Source organism: Budorcas taxicolor, chromosome 2 (assembly GCF_023091745.1).
Source record: "Budorcas taxicolor isolate Tak-1 chromosome 2, Takin1.1, whole genome shotgun sequence".
NCBI classification, from domain to species: Eukaryota; Metazoa; Chordata; class Mammalia; order Artiodactyla; family Bovidae; genus Budorcas; species Budorcas taxicolor.
Window position 1 is genome coordinate 151,613,800 of NC_068911.1, and position 22,806 is coordinate 151,636,605.

Consider the following 22,806-nt stretch of genomic DNA (forward strand, 5'->3'; position numbering starts at 1 on the left):
GTATTCCCAGGTGAGTCAATGGCTGTGCGCGCCCCACACCCTGGAGTTCTTCCAGTGCTCCTTCCGGGTTCCCCTAGGCTGGCCCAGATTCTCAGGAACCCATGGGAGTTAGGTGCTGAGAGGCTGGCGCTCACTCAGAGGGTCCAGAAGTATAGAAAGCACACAAATCGGTTGGATTCCAGGACAGAGAGACTGAGAGCAGGTAGGATTCCACAGCTGAGAAGAGGCTGAGCCTTTTCTAGAATGTTTTGGTGCTATCTCATGACTTCCCACGAGACAGGGTAGAAAAGAGACCCCAGAATTGAGGGAAAGCATTGAGGTCACCATAAACAAAGTCTCAGGAGACAGTATTCCTTGATGGGTCTGGGCTGGGAGACAGAGGATAGGTGGGCTTCTAGATTCTCAGGTAGAGATGGATTCCCTAGGGTACCTCCCCATCACAGACAAGCTACTTCACACCCTCCCCTCTCTGAATGTTTCCCCTCAGGGTAGGATCTTCTGAAGCTCTGTCCAAGAGAACCTGGAAGAAAGTTAGAGCATTAAGAAGCCCTTGACATGACTACCCTGTGGCAACTTATAGGAGGGCACAGCAGCTGGGGAAAACCCTCCCTCCACAATGTGGGCTCCCTTAATCTGGCACTTCTCTGTATCTAAGTGCCTAGCAGGATCCACTACAATTCTACAAGTCCATACATTTACTCATGTTGGTAACAGGGACTAGGAAGCAAAGGTCTTGAGCTCTGAGTTTGGTGGCTTCCTTGTAGAAAGTCACCTGCTCCTTTTGAACTATTTCTTCTTCAGGAAAATTAAAAGACAGAAAAATACTTCTGGGTAGAGCTCAGAAAAGCACATCATGATTGTATGAAAACTCAGTTAACAAGAAGCGGCACCCTTTAGTAGTGTAATACCAGCACAGTGCTATTTTTTGAGTTAGCATTAAAAACTGACCCTGTTCTCAAAGTTATACTCTTGAGTATAACGCAACGTAAGGATGGAAACAAAAAGCCCATAGGAAATGTGTATATAAATGCTGATTACATTAATAGCACAGAGAGGAGGTGGCAAGAACAGATAAAATGAGCTTACCACGTCACGAGGAAGGTTAATTAAGAGGATTTTCGGTTTCCCCAATACTCTGTGGAGCAAATCCCCTTAGCTTTGTAAATAGGAGGAAATGAAGGACAGAATGATTGAAAAGAAGGAAATGCCCCCCATGACAATGTCAAGTGTTAGTTGCTCAGTCATGTCCAACTCATTGTGACCGCATGGACTGTAGCCCGCCAGGGTCCTCTGTCCATGGGATTCTCCAGGCAAGAATACTGTCAAGAACGAGACCAAATCTAGGTGGCATGGCCTTTTCCATTCCCATTCCCATCATCTCTTAGGGAATGACACCCAGGCTCCTGCTTATCTCCCAGCCGACTAGGGAGGAGGAGGTCAGGAGGTTTATGTGAACAGGAAGGCAAGAAAAGGGAATTCAAATGGACCACAGGACAAAATTTAAAAAGCACTGTGCTGAAAGTTCAGGAGACTTGAGCGTCTCTTCCTCCCCCAAGTGCTTCCTGAAGGTGAACTGCATCAGACCCGTGGAAGGATACAGTCCAAGAGGAACAGGTTCTTTCCAGTCCAGAATACAGGAGCTCAGATCTCACTCTCTGCCACCTTACACCCTAGGGACTCTGGGATTCAGTGGGCAGAGACTAGAAGCTCCTTCCTCCCTTTTCCCTAACTTTACTACCCTTTGGAGACCGTCTTTGATCTGGAGGTTGGTTGAACGGTGACAGAACAGAGAATGACCCTTGTGGGGTTTTCTGGGCTCTGGCTCGGGCTCTGCCTTTGGGGGGCTGCTGGGGAAGCCCTCAGTGAGGCTGGAGGAGAGGAGGTGCTGCCCAGCTGCAGTGCTAAGGGATGAAGATTTGTCTCCCAGCAAAGAGCTGGTCTGTCTGGGCTGACTGTGGGGGAGGGGTGAACCACCAGCAAGGCCAAGAAGGCCTTGCAGCCTAGGTGGCGCTATTTCTCTACTTTTTAGGTCAAGTTCCTGCAGGAACTTCCTCGAGGTCCCTAGTCCTGCTCCTGGTTTGCTGGCTTGCTGCTGTAAACCACCTTATATTATTTTTTTTTCTAAAAATACTCCAAAGCAATTGAAAGAGTCCCTTCTCCCACCAGCCAGCCCTGGCCCCAGCCCCGGCCCCGGGGAGAGGGCGGGTAGGCGGGGAGGTGGGCCACTGCTTTATTAAACACAGGGAAAACTAATATTTACGGAATAAAATTTATGGAGCAGCCACGAGAATTCGACCCTTTTATGTGCATGCGGAGTGGGGGTTGGGCCAGGCTGGGGGCCTCAGGGAGGGGCCCAAGCCAGGGGGCAGGGCTGGAATACAGCCTGGCTAGGCCAATTTGTCAAGGCAGGGGTTTCCCTGGAGTTGCCCTGGGATGAATGATTTTCAAACACCATCCCTTGCTTTGGGGGGCAAGGGCTTCAGGGCAAGAATGCCCGAGGCAGAGCCACGGGGAGCAATGTTTCTCTAAGGATGTGCCTTTGGGCAATAGTCCCATGAGGGCAGCAAGCTTTGGGGATACAAGGGGCAGTGGGCAGGGAAGTCATTAGGCATATTCTCATTTAACCTTTTTAAAAAGTTACACATTCTTTTGAGAACATGAAAAAATATATGCTCTTTGGATTTTATTTATAATTTTAGGGGATTCACAAGCCCCTGATCCCCCCTCTGATTAAAAAATGCCTTCTCTTGAGACTGTGCTTTTAGGGCAGAGGGATTACCTGAATTTGCTGGGGAAGTCTCTCCATTTTCCATGTGGTCTCATACCTTGAAATCTGTCTATCTATACTATGCCAAGAGAAACTAAACAACAAAGTGAGTCATCTGATAGAGTGTTTTTACATAGTTCCCTATGTACTTCAATGACAGTCACCACCAAGGCACAGACGGGGGCACTGGCCTGGAGGTAAAGAAACTTATCAGCAGCAACTGGGAATGAGCCATGGTGGAGCTTTCAGACTCTGCCAGCAGGTGAAGGCCTGGGGTAAGTCCTGGAGTCTGCCAAGGCTCCTCCCTTGAAGAGCTAATATGCTCAGTCGCTCAGTCAGGTCCAACTCTTTGCAATCCCATGGACTGTGGCCTGCCAGTCACCTCTGTCCATGGGAGTTTTTTTTTCCCCCAGGCAAGAATACTGGAGTGGGTTGCCATTTCCTACTCCAAGGGATCTTCCCAACCGAGGAATCGAACCTGTGTCTTCCGCCTTGCAGGCAGATTCTTTACCACTGAGGCATTGGGAAAGCCCTGAAGAGCTAACTGGGAGTGGTAAGAACATCCTCTTAAAAACAGGCAGGGTCACAGGAAAAAAATAGTCACGGCTGAAGACAGAAAAGAATGACTTTACATCCTTCCTGGAAAATGTTTTCAGTGAGGTATATAATAAGGCAGCTCAGAACTCAGCAGTCTGGGTTCAAATTCTGGCTGCTACTCTAATAGGGGGGTTTCCCAGGTGGCACAAATGCAAGAGAACCCACCTGCCAATGCAGGAGTAAAAACAGAGGCAGGTTGGATCCCTGGGTTGGGAAGATCCCCTGGAGAAGGAAATAGCAACCCACTCCAGTATTCTTGCCTGGGAAATTATGGACAGAGGAGCCTGGCAGGCCACAGTCTATGCGATCACAAGAGTCAGACACACTTATTGACTGAACCACTGTTGCCACTTAGTAGAGTAGCTGATACACATTAACTGCTTAATAGATGGTAACTGTTTATTGTTGCTATTACAATCATCATTATTTTATTATTACTTGGATGGTCCTCTTTCTCCCAAGACTTGACATGGGGGCAGAAACACCAGTCTTATGTGTTTCTCTCTCAGTGCCAAGAGAGACGATGTGACTGAGGAGGCCTTTGACCAGCATGAGTAAATAAACCAGAAAAGGCTCTGTGGGTTCTGCCCCGACCCCTTCCTCTACCTAACAGCTCCAGTGAATGTCTGAGTTCTACTCTCCTTCCTGTCTCTCCAAGGTAAAGATTCAGATGGTATTACCTATAGAGGAAAACCTAGCAGAGAAGGCCAAAGAGCTTTACGAATGCTGGTCTGTTAAATCTTTTTTTTTTGTTTTTTGTTTTTTTTTGGCTGAGCCATGTAGCTTGTGGAATCTTAGTTCCTCAACCAGGGATTGAACCTGGGGTTGTGGCAGTGAAAGCGCGTAGTGGTCTGACCACTGAACCACCAGGGAAGTTCCAAATTTTGCTAGATTTGTCCAAAAAGTTGACCTTCTAACTGAGAAAGTCTATCTCATACAGGCTTTATATCTTTTCCTGCTAAGCACTATTCATTCTATACGTCAGTTCGGTTGGTCCCAGAGAACCGTGGCCATTTCCTACTCCCAGTCATCCTGTCTTCTCTAGTTCTTCTATTTACTCTATCTGAAGTGAAGGATGGGAGAGCAAAATTCTTTTTTCTCCCACTCCAGGAAACTAACTTGGCCCTAGGGCTCACAGTTCTTTGTCATTTCAATCCCATGTTGTGGTTTAACCTGTTGTCTATGCCTCAGAAATAGATAAAAAACATCCCGTATCAAGCTGGACCAAGAAGCACAGAAGCCATAGGGCACAAGACTATGGAGAGAGGTTTCAAGATCAGTGCTCCCCCATGGAGGCTTAGCACAAGCCACAGAAGAGACGCATAAAAAGAATCCTGAAGGATTGGACAAGGGCCTTGACTTCATCCAGAGACATTAGTGGGCTGGGATCCAGTAATGGGTTGGTTATATGTTCCACAGATAAGCAATCTCAAAAGCAGGAGTGTGAGTGCTTTTTATTCTGTGCTAGAGAAGAGAGTGTCTCTGAGGAGCATCTGGGAGTAGCTAAGGACTCTAGAAAGATAGGCAAGACCTCCTTAGTATGTTGTGCCTTTTTGCTGACCTGCCCCATATACCTAAAGTCCATAGTAGATCCTAAGTCTAGAGAACCTTCCCTAAACGAAAAGAGGGTATGGGATTCCCAGAAACTGTCTTTCACTCAGACAAGGAAGGCCAGTGCCCAGTAGATTGGAGCCAGGACTCCCTTGTTAACAGTAGCCATGCCTGTCAACATGAGCTTTAGTTATCTGGCCCTTACAGTGGAGTCTCTGACTGTATAACTCTGTGTCAAAGATGCTGCTGCCACAGGAGCTCCTTCCAAGGTAACACTAGGAAACTACTCTCCAAGTCCATCCTCAGCAGTTGAGATGGTGACAAGTTAACTGAAAAGCCCCCTTAGCTTCTTCCTCTTGACTTTCAACAGCTGAGGTCTCTGCATAGGGCCTGAAGAAACCTAGAAAAAACAGGAGTCCAAGTTAATAGAGGTTTTGAACAGTTGCACTTAAGTTAGGAAAAGAATTTCCTTGCTCCCATGGCTCTGGCTAAGAAGGGTGACTGACATGGGAGTTTTGATGTCCATGGCAGGCTGTGAATGCGACGGAAGAGTCTATGTAGGAGAGGCACGCTGCATCCCTTTTCCCCTAGGGAACCACTTCATAGACCATCACTGGAAGTGCAATAAGGCTGAAAGGGAGCCAAGGTACATCATTCAGAAGAACTGCAGAGAGATGACAGCAAGGGAACACAGAAAAGACCATGACTCTCCATCTAGAAATCCACAATCCACAATTTGGACGCCAGGTCACAAATATCCCCCCATGTTGGGTTAAGGCAGGGTCAACTAGGTGACAATTCCAGGGACCACCAGCTTGGGAGCTATAGATGCAGATTCTCCTGACTGGTTTTTGTTTTGTTTAATTAATTTATCTGGCTGTGCAAGGTCTTAGTTACAGTACACAGGGTCTTCATTGCGGCACATAGGATCTTTAGCTGCAGCTTGTGACATCTTTTAGTTACAGCACGTGGGGTCTTCAGTTGCAGCATGCAAACTCTTAGCTGCAGGATGTAGGATCTAGTTCTCTGATCAGGGATCTAACCTGGGCCCCCTGCATTGGGAGCGAGAAGTCTTAGCCACTGGCCCACCAAAAAATTCCCCAGACACTCTCAACTCCTGAAATGCTATCTAGGAAGCTGCTCATGACTTACTGTGGGCTCTGTCTCAGGTCCTGGGAGGGATGGTGTTGAGGAGACCAGCTCTTCTACCTGGTTCAAAAGTTGGTTATCAGTTCTATGTGAGAAAGCACTGCTTGAGGTCTGGGGATCTCCTGAAACCAGAAAGATCAAAGGAAGATAGTGATAAATGCCTTCTTCTTACCAGGAAGGCATTAGCATTTACCAAGCATTCTGATAAAGGCCTGGCCTTGGTTGTTGTGGTTGTTTAGTCACTAAGTCATGTCTGACTCTTTGCAACCCCGTGGACTGTAGCATCCCAGGCCCCTCTGTCCAAGCCTTGGTACTAGTATGTAAACAGACACAAATTCACTTCCAATTAACTTTTGGAAAGCTGTTTCTACTGTGAAGATTCCTCAGGCCAATTGTAACCACGTAGGACAAGAGTCTCTGTGACTCAAAAGAGCTAACTGTTCTCCGTATTGCCTGCCACATCTCAGGTAGGGGGATTAACTTTTTTCTCCCGGTTCTCTAATTCTCCATTGGGTGGCATCACTGATTCAATAGGCATGAACTTGGGCAAACTCCAGGAGATGGTGAGGGACAGGGAACCCTGGTGTGCTGCAGTCTATGATGTTGCGCGTGAAGAGTTGGACACGACTTGGTGACTGAACAACAGCAAAATTCTCCCAGGCATGTAGACTAGTCCTAATAAAACTTTCTATAGTGACAGAATGAATACTTGTGATCTGCGCTGTCCAGCCTGGTAGCCACTGGCCATATGTGGCTACTGAGCACCTGAAATGTGCAAATGAGACGAGCTTTTCATTTTATTTATTTAAATTTAAATGGTCACTATTGCCTAGAGCTACCATAATGGACAGCACAAACCTAGACCCTAACTCTAACCCCAGAGGGACCAACACCTCTAGAGCTACGTACCAGCGTCATGATGCTTCTGTCCCACCTGGATCGCTTGTCTGGTGACTGCCATATACAAACTCTGCAGATTTGTGGCGAAGGGTCTTCCATCACCAATACTGCATGCCTCTGGTAGTTTCTACAGGGGAGAGGAGATGTTATCATGGGTTACATAGGATTGCTAGAGAAAAACTCGATATCCCACTGGCAGAACTGGCATTAACCCCAAAAGAGTTTATATACAGAAGTTAGATCCAATATGGGGCTTCCCTAGTGGCTCAGTTCAGTTCAGTCACTCAGTCCTGTCTGACTCTTTGTAACCCCGGGGCCTGCGGCACCCCTGTCCATCACCAAATCCCAGAGCTTGCTCAAACTCATGTCCATCAAATTGGTGATGCCATCCAACCATCTCATCCTCTGTCATCCCCTTCTCCTTCTGCCTTCAACCTTTCCCAGCATCAGGGTCTTTGCTAATAAGTAAGTTCTTCAAATCAGGTAGCCAAAGTATTGGAGTTTCAGCATCAGCATCAGTCCTTTCAATGAACATTCAGGACTGATTTCCTTTAGGATTGACTGGTTTGATCCCCTTGCAGTCCAAGGGACTCTCAAGAGTCTTCTCCAACACCACAGTTCAAAAGCCTCAATTCTTCGGTGCTCAGCTTTCTTTAAAAGTCCAACTTTTACATCCACACATGACTACTGGAAAAACCATAGCTTTGACTAGATGGACCTTTGTTGGCAAAGCAATGTCTCTGCTTTTTAATATGCTATCTACGCTGGTCATAGCTCAGATGGTAAAGCTATGGCTCAGATGGTAAAGAATCCTCCTGCAGTGCAGGAGACCAGAATTCGATCCCTGGGTCAGGAATATCCCCTGGAGAAGGGAGTGGTTACCCACTCTTCTATTCTTGCCTGGAGAATTCCACAGACAGAGGAACTCGGTGGGCTACAGTCCATGGGGTTGCAGAGTCGGAAATGACTGAGCAACTCACACACTAGATCCAGTACATAGCCAAACCCGTTGGGACTGATATGAAGACCTCTTGGGAGGTCATCTCTTCTGAAAGGCAACTCCAAATGAATATTTTTATTTCTCTCAATACTTACATCTGTTATGCCTCCCCACGAATACCTCATAAGTTTGTAGGTTCTCTCCTCCAAAAGGATAACCTTTTAGAGAACTTTCTTAGAAAATCACATGCTTTAAATTATCCCTGAGTTGTAGATTACTATTCTATTTATACGTATCTGGCTGCATCCGGTCTTAGCGGTCATGCGGGATCTCCCATTGTAGTGCATGGACTCTAGCTGTGGTGCACAGCGGCTCAGCAGTTGCAGTGCACAGGCTCAACTGCTGCATGCCATGCAGGATCTTAGTTCCCTGACCAGGGATGGAACCCACATCCTCTGCATTGCAAGGAAGACTGTTAATCACTGGGCTGCCAAGGAAGTTCCCAGACTACTATTTTAATCAAATTTACTCCGAAACTTCTACAGTGGAGAGAGAAAAAGGATGAAATCAAGGAAAGGGGAAAGAGAGCAAAATGGAAATGACAGACTGAAAGACAAGAATAAATTATGGAGCTATGATGTTCAGTCAAAGGAGATGGGAGAAACAAAGTTTACAAAGTTTGGAGGCTTGCCTGCCATTTTACATTACTTATGCAATCCTATTGTGCTTTACTATAATCCATGAACTCACAATAGGGGTGATATTCCCACCCAGGGCAGAGAAAATTTGCTCTTGGTGGGAGGGGTAAAAAAATCTTACTCTTTAAAAAAAAAAAAATCTTACTCTTTTAATGTATATGGCACAGATACACAAATAGTACATAAACAGAGTTTTGGTATACCTGTGGTATTAAAATTTTCTTAGGGGGGATAATTAGGAGAAAATGTCTTAAAAGGTTCCTCTGGAAGTTGATAATGAAAAAAAGTTGAGAAACCCTGCCATAATCACACCATATTTATCTGTTTCCTTCATTATGGAAGGAACTATGGGTTTACATTCACAGCAAAATGTTTTGCCTAGTTCAAGTTTCATACACTTGGCTGAACTGAGTTTAAGTAATGGCTGAAAACTGAAGAAAGTGCAATCAAAATGAGATGAAAGAGTATGGTGTCCAGTGGACCTAAACCTGGCTGTACTTTAGGATCTTGGAAAGGGCCCAGAGCCACTTCATCTGTCCTTGTGCATGCAGACTGTCGTGGTTCCCAGCCAGGTTAGCAGGTCTCAAAGGAAAGCCCTGCCAGCAGCTCACATGGGAACGAACCCAAGAATCCTGGATTGCTCCCATCTCACATCGAGGGCACTTCCGTTGTGCTATAAAAGCATGCATTTCTGCAAACCCACGGTGGAAGAAGGATGGGAGAGAGAAAGTGGGAGAGGCAGTGAAGTAGTTGCTGAACCATGGTCAAGATTACACAGCTCTTTCCCCCAATTATGGTGGTAGCTGAAAAACTGGTTGATTCCAGGAAAGATTTCTACTCCATAGATTTCTATTCCAACCCAACTTGCAAAAGAACTGTGTCAGTCTTCAACTTTCACTGGAAACCACAGACAGTGAATCAAGAGCCCTGAGTGCAGACTTTGCTTCCAGCAGCAGTCACATTCAGAGTGTAATGTCCTCTTCAGCAGCATTCCCTAAGGAATGAACTGAAACAGGTATGGACTTCTGCCTCACCTCATTCTCCTTCCTAAGTTCAGCTCTCCAGCACCCAAGCCATCTCCTCCAGCAGAAAGTCCTCTATGCCGTGGCCAGAGAGCCCAGACAGCAGAGAGACAAACAGCTGTTCTCTGTCCTCACATCTCATGTCTCCGGGATGTCCCTTCATGCTGCTCAGGAAGCATGGCTTCTCTTAGAGTCACCCACACATGGCTGGGTGGGCACTGTGCTGTCTGTACAAAAAAGCCAGCTGGAATCTAGGTAGTCCACGGGGGCATCTCCTCCTGCCCTTTCTATGGAACTAAACAGACTCATACAATTTCCAGAGTGACCTTTAACCAGTGCATGTATTTAGTCTCAAAATAAAGTGCCAGAAATAAAAGGCTGTTCAAGCTATTGCTGTCCTGGAACTAAGTCCAAATCCAGAACCTGTATCTTAGCCCTTCCTGCATCCTTTCCCTTCTCAGAGAGATCTGATCCTGCAGCTGCTGCCAAAGGTCATCCCATCTGAGTATCCCTTCTCAGAAAAGCACTAGGAAGAGAAACATATTTACTATGTGCTAGACACTATTCTAGAGCTTCCCTGGTGGCTCAGCTGGTAAAGAATCTGTCTGTAATGGGGGAGACCCTGGTTCGATCCCTGGGTTGGGAAGATCCCCTGGAGAAGGAAATGGCAACCCACTCCAGTACTCTTGCCTGGAGAATCCCCACAGACAGAGGAGCCTGGCGGGCTACAGTCCATGGTGTCACAAAGAGTTGGACACGACGGAGCAACTAAGCACAACACAGACACTGATCTAAGTATTTAAATGTTCAACCCATTTTGTCTTATTCACTGCTATCTTCCTGACACCTAGAACAATCTGGCTCACAGGAGTGGCTCAGTAACTACGTGTGAATGAATAGACATGGTGGGCATGAGGATGACCCTACCCTGCTGAGCAGTTACCCAGTCACAGTTAGTAACTGGTGGGACAGGATTAGAATCCAGACCATGAGGCCTCAGGGCCCTCACATGTAACGACTACCCTAGGGACCTCTCTGAAGCATAGAATTTTAGTTCAATGGACAATACAACCTTCCCTAGGATTACAGGTCCTTAATTCTTGGCATCAGAGATCATCTGTATATAGTCCCTTCCAGCTCAGAAACAAGATCCCTTGGGGGACAAGGAAAAGAAAAATGTGAGCAGATAACAAGGAGGCAACTGGCCCTACCTGGAACCCTCAGAAGGCTGAAGGGTCATACCCATAATCCTGTTCTACCTGTTCCCCATCATCACGAATTCCTTGGGCATCATTCTCAGAATATGTGAGGGAAGAGGTGGTGAGGCCTGAGCCTGGGAAGGAGAAACATTATTTCCCTGGGCAGGACAATGGTAGGGGTGAGCTGGGGCAAGCAGCAGAGATCAAAGGGAGAAGCTGGAGTCAGGACTAAGAAAAGCAAACAGCAGTGCCTCCTGCTATAGTACACTTGAGCCAGGAGCAAGGTGTACCAGCCACAAGCGGGTCACTGCCCAGAATGGAGAGGGGAAGAAGAGCCAGGTCAGTCTACTGTATAATGTGTTCATCTGATTAACCCAGAATCAATCCTACTTGGCAAAAAGGCTACTTAGATTCTATCATGAGCCAGTTACTATAGGGCTGGGGGAGGGGAAGTGGATGCACCAGTCCTTCCTGCCTCAGAACAGGACAGAGTTAGTACAAAGATAAATAAGTCAGAAGCCCCGCCTCCAAGAGTTTACAGTCACACATAGGAAAGAGGCAGATTCAGGTATCCCCCACTTTTTGTAAATTTGCTTTCTGCCACTTTGCTTTTGGCTTCCCCAGTGGCTCAGAGGTAAAGAGTCCACCTCCAAGGCAGGAGACATGGAGATGCAGGTTCGATCCCTGGGTTGGGAAGATCCCCTGGAGGAGGAAACGGCAACTCACTCCAGTTTTCTTGGGAATTCCCATAGACAGAGGGAGCCTGGTGGGCTACAGTCCATAGGGTCGCAAAGAGTTGGACATGATTCAGCAACTAAACAACAACTTTGCTTTTAGGAAAAGCCTACATTAGTACCTGTTTTTGCTAACTAGAAAAAATCCAAAAAATATTTTCACTTTTATGGAGAAAGGTAAGTACTTCTTCACTTTACACCATTTCAGCTTATGAAAGGTTTCATAGGAATGCTGTCACTTTCAGATAGAAGAAGGAACCTATATGTGTTTTTTTGTTTTTCCCAGCCATTATGCTATAAGGGAGTTATAAACAAAGAGCAATAAGAACCCAGCGAAGAAGAAAGGGACAAAGTCTCACTGAGAGTCCTGCAAAACACTTCGGAGGTGATGGCATTAAGCCTTTGCAAGGTTAGAGTTTGTAGTGGAAGCCTCTGCAAGGTTAGACCTTGTAGTGGAAGCCTCTGCAAGGTCAGACTTTGTAGTGGAAGTCTTTGATGCACAAAGGTGTGAAAAGATAGGCCAGGTGGGCATGTGTGTAGTCATTTCGTTGTGTCCAACTCTTAGCGACCCCATGGACTGTAGCCCACCAGGCTCCTCTGTCCATGGGATTCTCTGGGCAAGAATACTGGAGTAGGTTGCCATTTCCTTCTCCAGGGGATCCTCCCAACTCAGGGACTGAATCTGTGTCTCTCGCATCTCTTGCATTGGCAGGTGGATTCTTTACCATCTGAGCCACCAGGGAAGCCCATAGGTGGGAATATCTGATGGGAAATGAGACTGGACAGCTAATTCATGACCACCAAACTGCAAAGGACTTCATTTTCTGAATTAAGGATATGCCCATAAGGAACTGCTTTTGCTTCATAAAGTGGCTTTCTCTGCTATACAACTACTTGCCGAGGCTTCCCTGACTGTTACTGATACAGCGTAATATAGCATTACAGGTGTCATGCTGAGTAATCAGGCGTTTCCTCTAGGTTTGCATTTCTAGGTTTTCTGCTACACTGGAACCTCTTCACTACTTCCTGCTAGTACTGTGACTAAGAGCCACATCACACTCTAGTCCCAAGAGCTCTGTCACTCTCTCACCTCGAGCCCACCAGGACTTTGGCCCCTGCTTTATGGCCATATCAAAAGCGTTAGGAAAACAAAAGTCACAGAAATCACAAAGGGTATTTGATCACCCCTTCTTGTCCTTCTGGCGGCTCCTTTTGGTTGCTAGGCCCCAAACTTCCCTCCTGTTTAACAATAACTCCCACCTTCACTGAGTCTAAAACTCACTCCCAGTGGTATGGAAATTCTAAGACTCCCTTCTACCCCCTGACCCCAACAGGATGTTGGAGCCATCCCAGTTGCCACTTCCAATCAGAAACAAAAGGTCTGATCCGACCCCCAGACCTCAAGCCCATTTCATCTACTCTTTCCTCTGAGGCTGCTTCAGAAAGAAAAAACATTTTAGAAGTCTGGGTCAGGAAAGGCTGGACCTTGAGACACTGCTCACTCTACTCTATATGGACCCACAGGTGAAGTACACAGGTTTATAAGACAGAGGAGAAAGGGGAAAGGAGCAAACTGGAGCTCCCAGCACCAGCTGAGTAGGTCCTTGGTTCTGGCACCATCCCCAGAAGCTGGCACAGCCCCAAGATCTGACACTGCCTGTCTCAATATCATAACTTCCAGGGTAGGGCCTCAAACATGTGACTTCCCAAGGGTAAAAATCCTCTTCTCCCTCTTGTACAAACTTCCTTCCCTAGGGGGCCCAAGTCAGGTTAGGAAAGCATGGTGTGTGTGCTCCATCATGACTCTGCAACCCCATGGACTGTAGCCCCCAGGCTCTTCTGTCCATGGAATTTTCTAGGCAAGAACACTGGAGCGGGTTGCCATTTCCTATTAATTGCATCATTAGCTCCTCATAGGGGTACGAGCACACTGGAAAACCATTCTAAGGTCTCAAATTACCAAAGGGTCACCAAAATAAATAGAAAGGAATAAGAAAACCGGTTTGGGAAGAGAACTCCAAGGAGAAAGACTCTTTAGAAGAGAATTCTTGCTTCCTCACCCATTCATTTGGCAAATATTTACTGGTTATCTACAGTGTTTGGGATGATGTAGATGCTGGGGATACAGTACATTGAACAAAAGAAATAAAAATCCCTTGTCCTCCTGAAGTTTACATTCTAGAGAGGGGAGAGCAACAGTAAATATAACTAATTAAAACATATAAAGAGGAGAATGAAAAAACTAGCATGACACTCAACATTAAAAAAACTAAGATCATGGCATCCAACCCTATCTCTTCACGGCAAATAGAAGGGAGAAAAGTGGAGGCAGTGGCAGATTTTATTTTTTGGGCTCCAAAACCACTGCAGATGATGACTGCAGCCATGAAATTAAAAGATGCTTGCTCCTTGCAAGAAAAGCTATGAAAAACCTAGACAGCATATTAAAAGGCAAAGATATCACTTTGCCAACAAAGGTCCTTATAGTCAAAGCTATAGTTTGTCCAATAGACATGTACAGATGTAAGAGGTGGACCATAAAGAAGGCTGAGTGCTGAAGAATTGATGCTTTCAAATTGTGGTACTGGAGAAGACTTGAGGGCCTCTTGGACTGCAAGGAGATCAAACCAGTCAATCATAAAGGAGATCAATCCTGAATATTCATTGGAAGGACTGATGCTAAAGCTGAAATTCCAATACTTTGGTCACCTGATGCGAAGAACTGACTTGCTGGGAAAGACTGAAGGCAAAAGGGGAAGCAGGTGGCAGACCATAAGATGGTTGGATGGCATCACCAACTCAATGGACATCAAATTGAACAAATTCCAGGTTCAGAGGAGCCTGGTGTGCTACAGTCCACGGGGTTGCAATGAGTCAGACACAACTTAGCAACTGAACAACAACAAAAAGCAACAATTAAAACATATACTCTTAGAGTAATGAAAATAAAAATAAACAAATGGGACCTAGTTAAATGTAAAAGCTTTTGCACAGCAAAGGAAAACATAAACAAGATGAAAAGACAATAATTGCAAATGAAGCAACTGACAAAGGATTAATTTCCAAAACATACAACCAGCTCATGCAGCTCAAAATCTGAAAAACAAACAACCCAAATCAAAAAATGGGCAGAAGACCTAAACAGGCATTTCTTCAAAGAAGGCATACAGATGGCTAGTAAACACATGAAAAAATGTATAACATCACTCATTATTAGAGAAACACAAATCAAAACTACAATGAGGTATCACCTCACACTAGTCAGAAGAGCCATCATCAAAAAAATCTACTAACAATAAATGCTGGAGAGGACGTGCAGAAAAGGGAACCCTCTTGCACAGTTGGTGGGAATGTAAATTGATACAGCTACTATGGAGAACAGTATGGAGAGTTCTTAAAAAATCAGGTATAAAAAATACCATGTGGTTTGTGTGTGTGTGTGTGTGTGTGTGTATATGCTCAGTCACGTTCAACTCTTTGTGATCCCATGGGCTATAACCCACCAGGCTCTTCTGTCCCTGGAATTTTCCAGGCAAGAATACTGGAGCAGGTTGCCATTTTCTGTATGACCCAGAAATCCCACTACTGGGCATATACCCAGAGAAAACCACAATTCTAAAAGACACATGTACCCCAGTACTCATTGAAGCGCCCTTTACAATAGCCAGGACATGGAAGCAACCTAGATGTCTATCGACAGATGAATGGATAATGGTACATATATACAATGGAATATTACTCAGCTATAAAAAGGAATGAATTTGAGTCAGTTCTAGTGAGGTGAATGAACCTAGAGCCTGCTATACAGAGTAAGTCAGAAAGAGAAAAACAAATATTGCATATTAACACGTATTTGGGATCTAGGAAGATGGTACTGATGAACCTATTTGTGGGACAGCAATAGAGACACAGACATACAGAACAGACTTGTGGATACAGTAGGGGAAGAAGAGGGTAGAATGGAGAGGACAGAATTGAAACTTATACGTTACCATATGTGAAACAGATAGCCAGTGGGAATCTGCTGTGTGACGGTGCTCTGTGACAGCCTAGGGAGGTGGGATAGGGTGGAAAGTGGGAAGGAGGTTCAAGAGGGAGGGGACATACGTATACCTATGGCTGATTCATGCTGATGTATGGCAGAAGCCAATACAACAGTGTAAAGCAACTATCCTCCAACTAAAACTAAAGTAAAAAAACTCTAGGGACTTCCCTGGTGGTCCCGTGACTAAGACTCCCCCCTCTGAATGCAGGGGCCCTGGGTTTGATCTCTGGTCAGGGAACTACTAATAACTCCTACATGCCACAACCAAGATCCAGCGCAGCCAAATAAATTAAAAAAACAACAACAACATACACTCTATCAGATGGCATCAGCACCACAGAGGAAAATGAATCAGCACAGGCAATATGGGATTGGAGCAGGAATGTGTTGCAATTTTAAACAGTGGTCAAAGAGGGCCTCACTGCGAGGTGACACTGTCTAGAGACCTAGGGGAAGTAAGAGAATGTTCCACGTGGCTCTCTAGACCTGGTGACCAGATTCCTCCCAGTTTGCCTCGTCAGCCTCAGTCTGCGTTTACTGTCATTGTCAGTAGAGCTCCTCTTCTCTCTTATAAGGGTCCCAATTTGAATGATAAATTAGGTGGTCACCCTATTATCAGAGGAAAAGCATGGCAGGTATGTAGACACATGTTTGTGTGAAATCACAAAATAATATAGCACATGATCTTTAGATGGGAAGCCACTGGAGGTTATAAAGAAGAGAGCAGAACGATCTGACATACGTTTTTAAAAGATCACTTTGAGTGCAGAAAGACAAGTAAGCAGATCTGTTAGGAGGCTGCTGCACTAACCAAGTAGGAGATGACAGTAGCTTGGGCCTGTTGGTGGCAACAGTGGACCTGGTTAGATTCTGGGTATTTGAAAGTACGGCTGTACTGTTTCACCCTGCTTATTTAAACTTCTATGTAGAGTACATCATGCAAAATGCTGGGCTAGATGAAGCACAAGCTGGAATCAACATTGCCGGGAGAAATATCAATAACCTTAGATATGCAGATGACACCATCCTCAGGGCAGAAAAGAGCCTCTTGATGAAAGTGAAAGAGGAGACTGAAAAAGTTGGCTTAAAACTCAACATTCAGAAAACTAAGATCATAGCATCTGGTCCCATCACTTAATGGCAAATAGATGGGGAAATAACGGAAACAGTGACAGACTTTATTTTTTGGGCTCCAAAATCACTGCAGATGGTAACTGCAGCCATGAAATTAAAAGATGCTTGCTCCTTGCAAGAAAAGCTATGACAAGCCTAGAGAGCATATTAAAAAGCAAAGACATTACTTTGCAAAGATCCATCTAGCCAAAGCTATGGTTTTTCTAGTAGTCATGTATGGATATGAGAGTTGGACCATAAAGAGAGCTGAGCACTGAAGAATTGATGCTTTTGAACTGTGGTGTTGAAGAAGACTCTTGAGAGTCCTAGGGACTGCAAGGAGATCCAACTAGTCCATCCTAAAGGAAATCAGTCCTGAATATTCATTGGAAGGACTGATGCTGAAGTTCTAATACTTTGGCTATCTGATGCAAAGAACTGACTCATTGGAAAAGATCCTGATGCTGAGAAAAAATGAAGGCAGGAGGAAAAGGGGATGACAGAGGATGACATGGTTGGATGGCATCACTGACTCAATGGACATGAGTTTAAGCCAACTCCAGGAGATGGTGATGGACAGGGAAGCCGGGAGTCCTGCAGTCCATGGGGTTGCTGCAGTCCCTCGGACATGACTGAGTGACTGAACTGAACGAATGGCTGATAGGATTCAGTGATGGATTGGGTATACAGAATGTGAGAGGAATCAAGGATAACTCTATTCCAGGACATAAGGCAGAGGCTACAGAGTGATGATCCAGAAACCTAAAATAAAATCAGAGATAACCTGAAATGGCCCCTGGATCAACAGCACAGACTCAGTGTGGATAATAAAACAGAGAGACTGAGTGAGAAAGGTGAACCCAATGACCAATGCAAGTATCAGAAAGTTTAAAAAGAAGAAGCCCAAAGTGGCTTCTCATTCAAAGAAGAAGAAGCAAAACTATTTAGGAATCAGGACCAAAAAACCCTCTAAAAGAAGAGAAGTAAAAACAAGATTTAAGTTCTGGCTTTAGAGCCTCAAAGACTCAGATTTGTATCTAAGGCCTTCTATTTGCTGGCTGTGACATTTTGGGCAAGTTGTATTTAATCAATGTCTTATCTTGAGAAAGAAACAGATGGAGGGATGGGTAGTTATGGGGGCTGGAAAGAAAGGACTGAGACAGACAACATCAACATCACAGAGTTTGTGAAAGGATTAAAGGAAAGAGTAGAGTAAGTCCCCAAGAAATGCTGTCCTTTCCCTTTGCAGGACAAAGGAAGCTCAAGAAATGCCCTAATGCTCTAGGACCTAGAGCAGCCAGCGTCTCACCCAGTTATGAACCTCTCCCCAGTGCATCCCAAAATATATGATCTTCCAACAATTCAGGGACTACTCAAAGCTTAGGTCAGGGGGATACAGCTAGGTCAGAAACCTAGCTCGTAACCTCTGGGGAGTTCATCATCCACTATCACCACATAAGCCTAATCCTCAGTCTCTAGTAAGGACCGAGGTCCTGGCTTTAAACCCTGGTGTTGCCAGTTAGCAGCTATATTACTAACCTCTTTTAGCCTCTGTCTCCTCACCAGAACAATGAGGAGACCAGTATCCACTTTTATGAGGCTGGTAGAAGGACTGCATGAGATAACACACGTAAGGGTTGCCTGCTCCTTGTAAATGGTGTCTCCTGACCTCCCCTCAAATGCTCTCATTGCCTCTCAAAGATCCCCCTTATTCTCCCAATGTACAGGACCTACCCACAAGGCTAGGTTTCACTTCCATTCTCCTTACTCTCTCTTTTGGGGAGGTGCTGAGTATAAGAGTGGAGAATAAAGCTTCCTACTTCAGAAGCACACAAAGCACAGTTTACTCTCGGAAAAATTTTAGCTAAAGTATTCCACATGGCCCAACCTGTCCAACAATGGTTCTACCAGGAACCTTTTCTCACCATTGTTTCCTGCTCCCTAGTGAGGCCTGGGCAAGAGGTTCTAGTATGGTGTTTCCACTGTGAAGCAATATACACTCACAAAAGGCTATTTGGAAAGTAGAGAAACATGATCTGCAGATCGGAGAAGGCAATGGCACCCCACTCCAGTACTCTTGCCTGGAAAATTCCATGGACGGAGGAGCCTGGTGGGCTGCAGTCCATGGGGTTGCTAAGAGTCGGACACGACTGAGCGACTTCACTTTCACTTTTCACTTTCACGCGTTGGATCCAAATATGGGTTTTTTTAAAAATATTTTTAAAATTGTATTTATTTTTGACCGCACTGGGTCCTTGTTGCTGAGTGGGCTTTCTCTGACTGTGGCGAGGAGGTGCCACTCTGTTGCGGTGCACGGGCTTCTCATTGCAGTGGCTTCTCTTACTGCAGGGCACAGGCTCCAGGGGCGTGGCTTCAGTAGCTGCAGCACAACGGCTCAGCAGCTGTGGCTTTCGGGCCCTAAAGCTTGGGCTCCGAAGTTGTGGCCCACAGGCTTAGTTGCTCCCCTGCACTGTTGAATCTTCCCGGACCAAGGATCGAACCCATGTTCCCTGCACTGGCATGCGGATTCTTATCCACTGCACCATCAGGGAAGTTCCAATAGTCATATATATATATTTTTTAGTCATATGTTTTTGATGGGATTAATCTCACAGTTTCTTCAGAGTTTGAGGGAAAAAAAAACCAACAAAACATTAATAGGGCAGAGAAAAGAGAAGTGGTGGTAATGTCTAGGTTTTTATTTTTCCTTTTTTTTTTTTTTGTGGCACTGAGTGGCATGTGGGATCTTGGTTCCCTGACCAGGGATTGAACTTCCACCCCTGAATTGGAAGCATAGAGTTTTAACCACTGGACCGCTGGGTAAGTCCCATTAAAAAAAAAAATTTTTTTTATTAATGTCCAGGTTTCTAAAAGACAACTAGCTCAACCTCCGTTCGCCTCCCTTGAAATGTTTCCACAGCAGCTCACTTGGATGCGGTGTTTCAGGCGGTATCCTAGCCCAAGGGGTCCCTGTGTGCGTTGACCCTCACAGAATACCCCTCTGAATTCCCTCAGTTCAGTGATCACAAACCTTGGTGACTTGGGAGAGATCCGCACACTAAGGACACAAGGCAAGCTGCCCTTGAGATCGTCTGTGAAGTTGTTGAGACAGCTGACCTGCCCCTGTGTTTGGTCTGGTTTGGCTTTGTTGGGTCTGGGTCGCACAAGGCCCACCCTGACCACCATGCCCCACGAAGACTGACCTCGCCAGGCTCTCCTGTCGGCCTCTGGCTCCTGTGCACCCACCCCCACAGCACAGGGCTTTGCTAAGGGAAAAACACAAATAGGTCTGAACCTAATCTTCTGTTTGAGACTTTACGCATTCATTATAGCTCACCTCTGTCCTCCCTACCTTTATAACTAGGTGGGAGAATAGACACATGCGTACACTCACCCATCAAAGCATGGATATAGTCCAGTCAAATCCTTACATCACTATCTTGTGTGGCCCGCTCTTCAAAATGGGGTCATTTTGTGCCTCACTCTCCCTGACAGAGCTAGAAATGCAACTGAGATAAAATAGGTACAGAATTCAAAACAGTTTAAGATAAAGTCTAGATTTTTCTGGTTTTGCTTAAGGAAGGCCTAGGTATCTCCCTGAACTGCACAGTCAGAAGAGAAGGGAGATGGAAAGCAAGACTATAAAGAGAGGTTCAAACAGAAGGCTTGAATTTTATCAGTGAGATTAACATTTTGGAATGCTTTAAGTGTACTAGGCACTAGGCAAAACATTAAAAAAAATTTTTTTTACTGTGGTAAAAGTCACATAATATAAAATACTATTTTAACCATATTTAACTGTACAGATCAGTGGCACTAAGTACACTCACATTACTGTATAACTCTCATTTATGTATAACATACATGTATACATACAAATGTATAAATACATTTCCTGAAATTTTTACCTTCCTAAACAGAAACGCTGTCCCCATTAAACACTAACTCCCCATCCTACCCCCCAGCCTCACCGTCCCCACCCCCTCTCCTCCCAGGCATCTACCAGTGTACCTTCTGACTCTATGAATTTGACTATTCCAGGTACCTAGTATAAATGGAATTAAATAATACTTGTCCGTACCTAATGTATATTGGGATGTCTTTTCAAAGTTAATACATGTCCTACAAAGCATTTTAATGTGTTATTTCAATTAATCTTCACAGTAAACCTATTAAGTAAGCTGATAATCAGTCTCATTAATTTATACAGGAAAAAAGAAAGGCTCAGAGAGGTTATGAAACTTGACCAACACCACAGCTAGAGATTAGCAGAATGGGGCAGCAAAAGGCCCAGGAAGCTGAACCCCAGAACATACACACACTTGAACCATTCCACTATGTGGCTTCTTAAAAATCACCCCTGGAGGAGGATCCCACATACCTTGGAGCAACTAGGCCCGTGTGCAACAACTATTGAGCCTGGGCGCCCTAGAGCCCACGGTCTTCAAGAAGAGAGCCCTCCCAATGAGAGGCTTGCATGCTGCAACTAAAGAGTAGACCCCGTTCGTCACAACTAGAGAAAAGCCTCCGCAGCAATGAAGACCCAGCACACCCAAAAACAAATAAATAAAATAAGATTTTTTTAAAAATCACCCCCAGAAACAGCCATTTGTCCCTCCCATCCCCCACCTGCCATTCCCCAGGAGGAGCTTGGTCCACCCCAGTTCTGAGACATCATAGTACTATAATGTACCTCTCTTGCCTTCTTTCTTAAATCTCCAAATAGCCCAAGAGACTGACAGAGGGAAAAGATAAAACACCCTCCAGAGAAGAAACACTTTACTTATTAACTCCTTGACTGTCCTCTAATGGGACTAGAAAATCAGGGAAATGAATCTCTGGTACGGGGAGGCTCTCAACTCTAAATCTCCTTTTCAAATAAGTACAGCCCCTCAAAGTCATGGCAGGAAGGCCCCTCAGCTCTGCCCCCAAAAGAAAAATAATGGTAAAGGGAGTGGAAGTGAAGGTGGGGGCAGGGGCCGCTGCTCTCATAAGAGCCCTTTGTGGTGGTGCCTCTGAAAGGAGGTTTTGCTAGACAAGGTGGAACTTCTCAAGGTGACAAGCAAATGGTACAGCCTAAGCGGTGACCCTTTGCTCGCTCCATAACCACCCCCTCCCCTCTGGAGAGCCAGAGCCCAAACTGTCCCTGAAGCCCCACCCGGCCCCAGCACAGACCACGGCTTTCTAACTAACAAGCAGCAAAGGGGCTGGAGTAGGGGGAACGTGAGTGGTTTCCTGGGGGGAGGAATCCTCGGAGCCCCTCAGAAAATGCAGCAGCAACTCTCATTCCTTCTCTCTCTACTCCCACTCCTTCTCCAGGAAGAACAAGCAGCTCCTGTCAGCTCTGGCTCGGGGCGGGGGGCACCGACCCGCCTCTCTGGGACAACCAGTCTGAAGGATAGTTTAACCCCCATCTCAAGTCAGCCGCCTCACCATCCTTTCTCCAAATGGAAATGAAATGAGGAGGTGAGAACCAAAAAGAAAAAAGCATCAGGTCTAATGACAGAAAGAAAATCACAGCCATACAGCAAGCATCTGACTGAAGCGCGTGACCCTTGCCCTGTGCCCCCAGCACTCCGCAGGAGCACATATTTCATTTTCCCCCTGTTTTAGCGGGGAAGAGAGGACAGTCAGCTGGGTCTGCAGGGCACAGAGGTGATTTAGAGGACCTGATAGTATCATCTGTGGGACCTCTACCACCAGAGGGATTCTCTTTCACTCCCCATTACATGCTTGACAGCTGGGAACACAGATCACGGCGGCTGTGATCTCAGGGCCTCCCCACCCCCACCCCACCTATCCTCTCCACCTCCTGAAACCTACAGAGTGATGCACTGCCCTCCCATAACACACACACGCACACACACATCCATGCTCATGATAAGGGCCTGATCTTCATGACCTTAGGGAGGCAAAGATTTCTTAACAGGACATAAATCATAAGAAAAGACTGATAAATTGGACTATATCAAAGTTAGGAACTTCTGTTCATCAGAAGATACAATTTAGAGAGTAAAAAAGCAAGCTCTCAAGCGGGAGAAGATATTTGTAAAACATATAATGAACAAAGGGCTGACTCATTTTCAGAATA

General features: G+C 45.6%; 1 protein-coding gene across 2 annotated transcripts in view; it reads right to left on the reverse strand.

Moving 5' to 3' along the window:
- Nucleotides 1-4,799: 4,799 nt before the first annotated feature.
- The window catches only part of NHEJ1 (non-homologous end joining factor 1), an 89,294-nt gene continuing 71,287 nt past the window's right edge, over nt 4,800-22,806 (reverse strand). For both annotated transcript variants that reach the window (XM_052635664.1, XM_052635663.1), the window contains exons 6-8: nt 6,974-7,091; nt 6,068-6,186; nt 4,800-5,315 (exon numbers count right to left, since the gene is read on the reverse strand). In XM_052635664.1, coding sequence (XP_052491624.1) covers nt 5,241-5,315; nt 6,068-6,186; nt 6,974-7,091 — 312 coding nt within the window. In that variant the 3' untranslated portion in view covers nt 4,800-5,240. The remainder of the gene's footprint in view (nt 5,316-6,067; nt 6,187-6,973; nt 7,092-22,806) is intronic.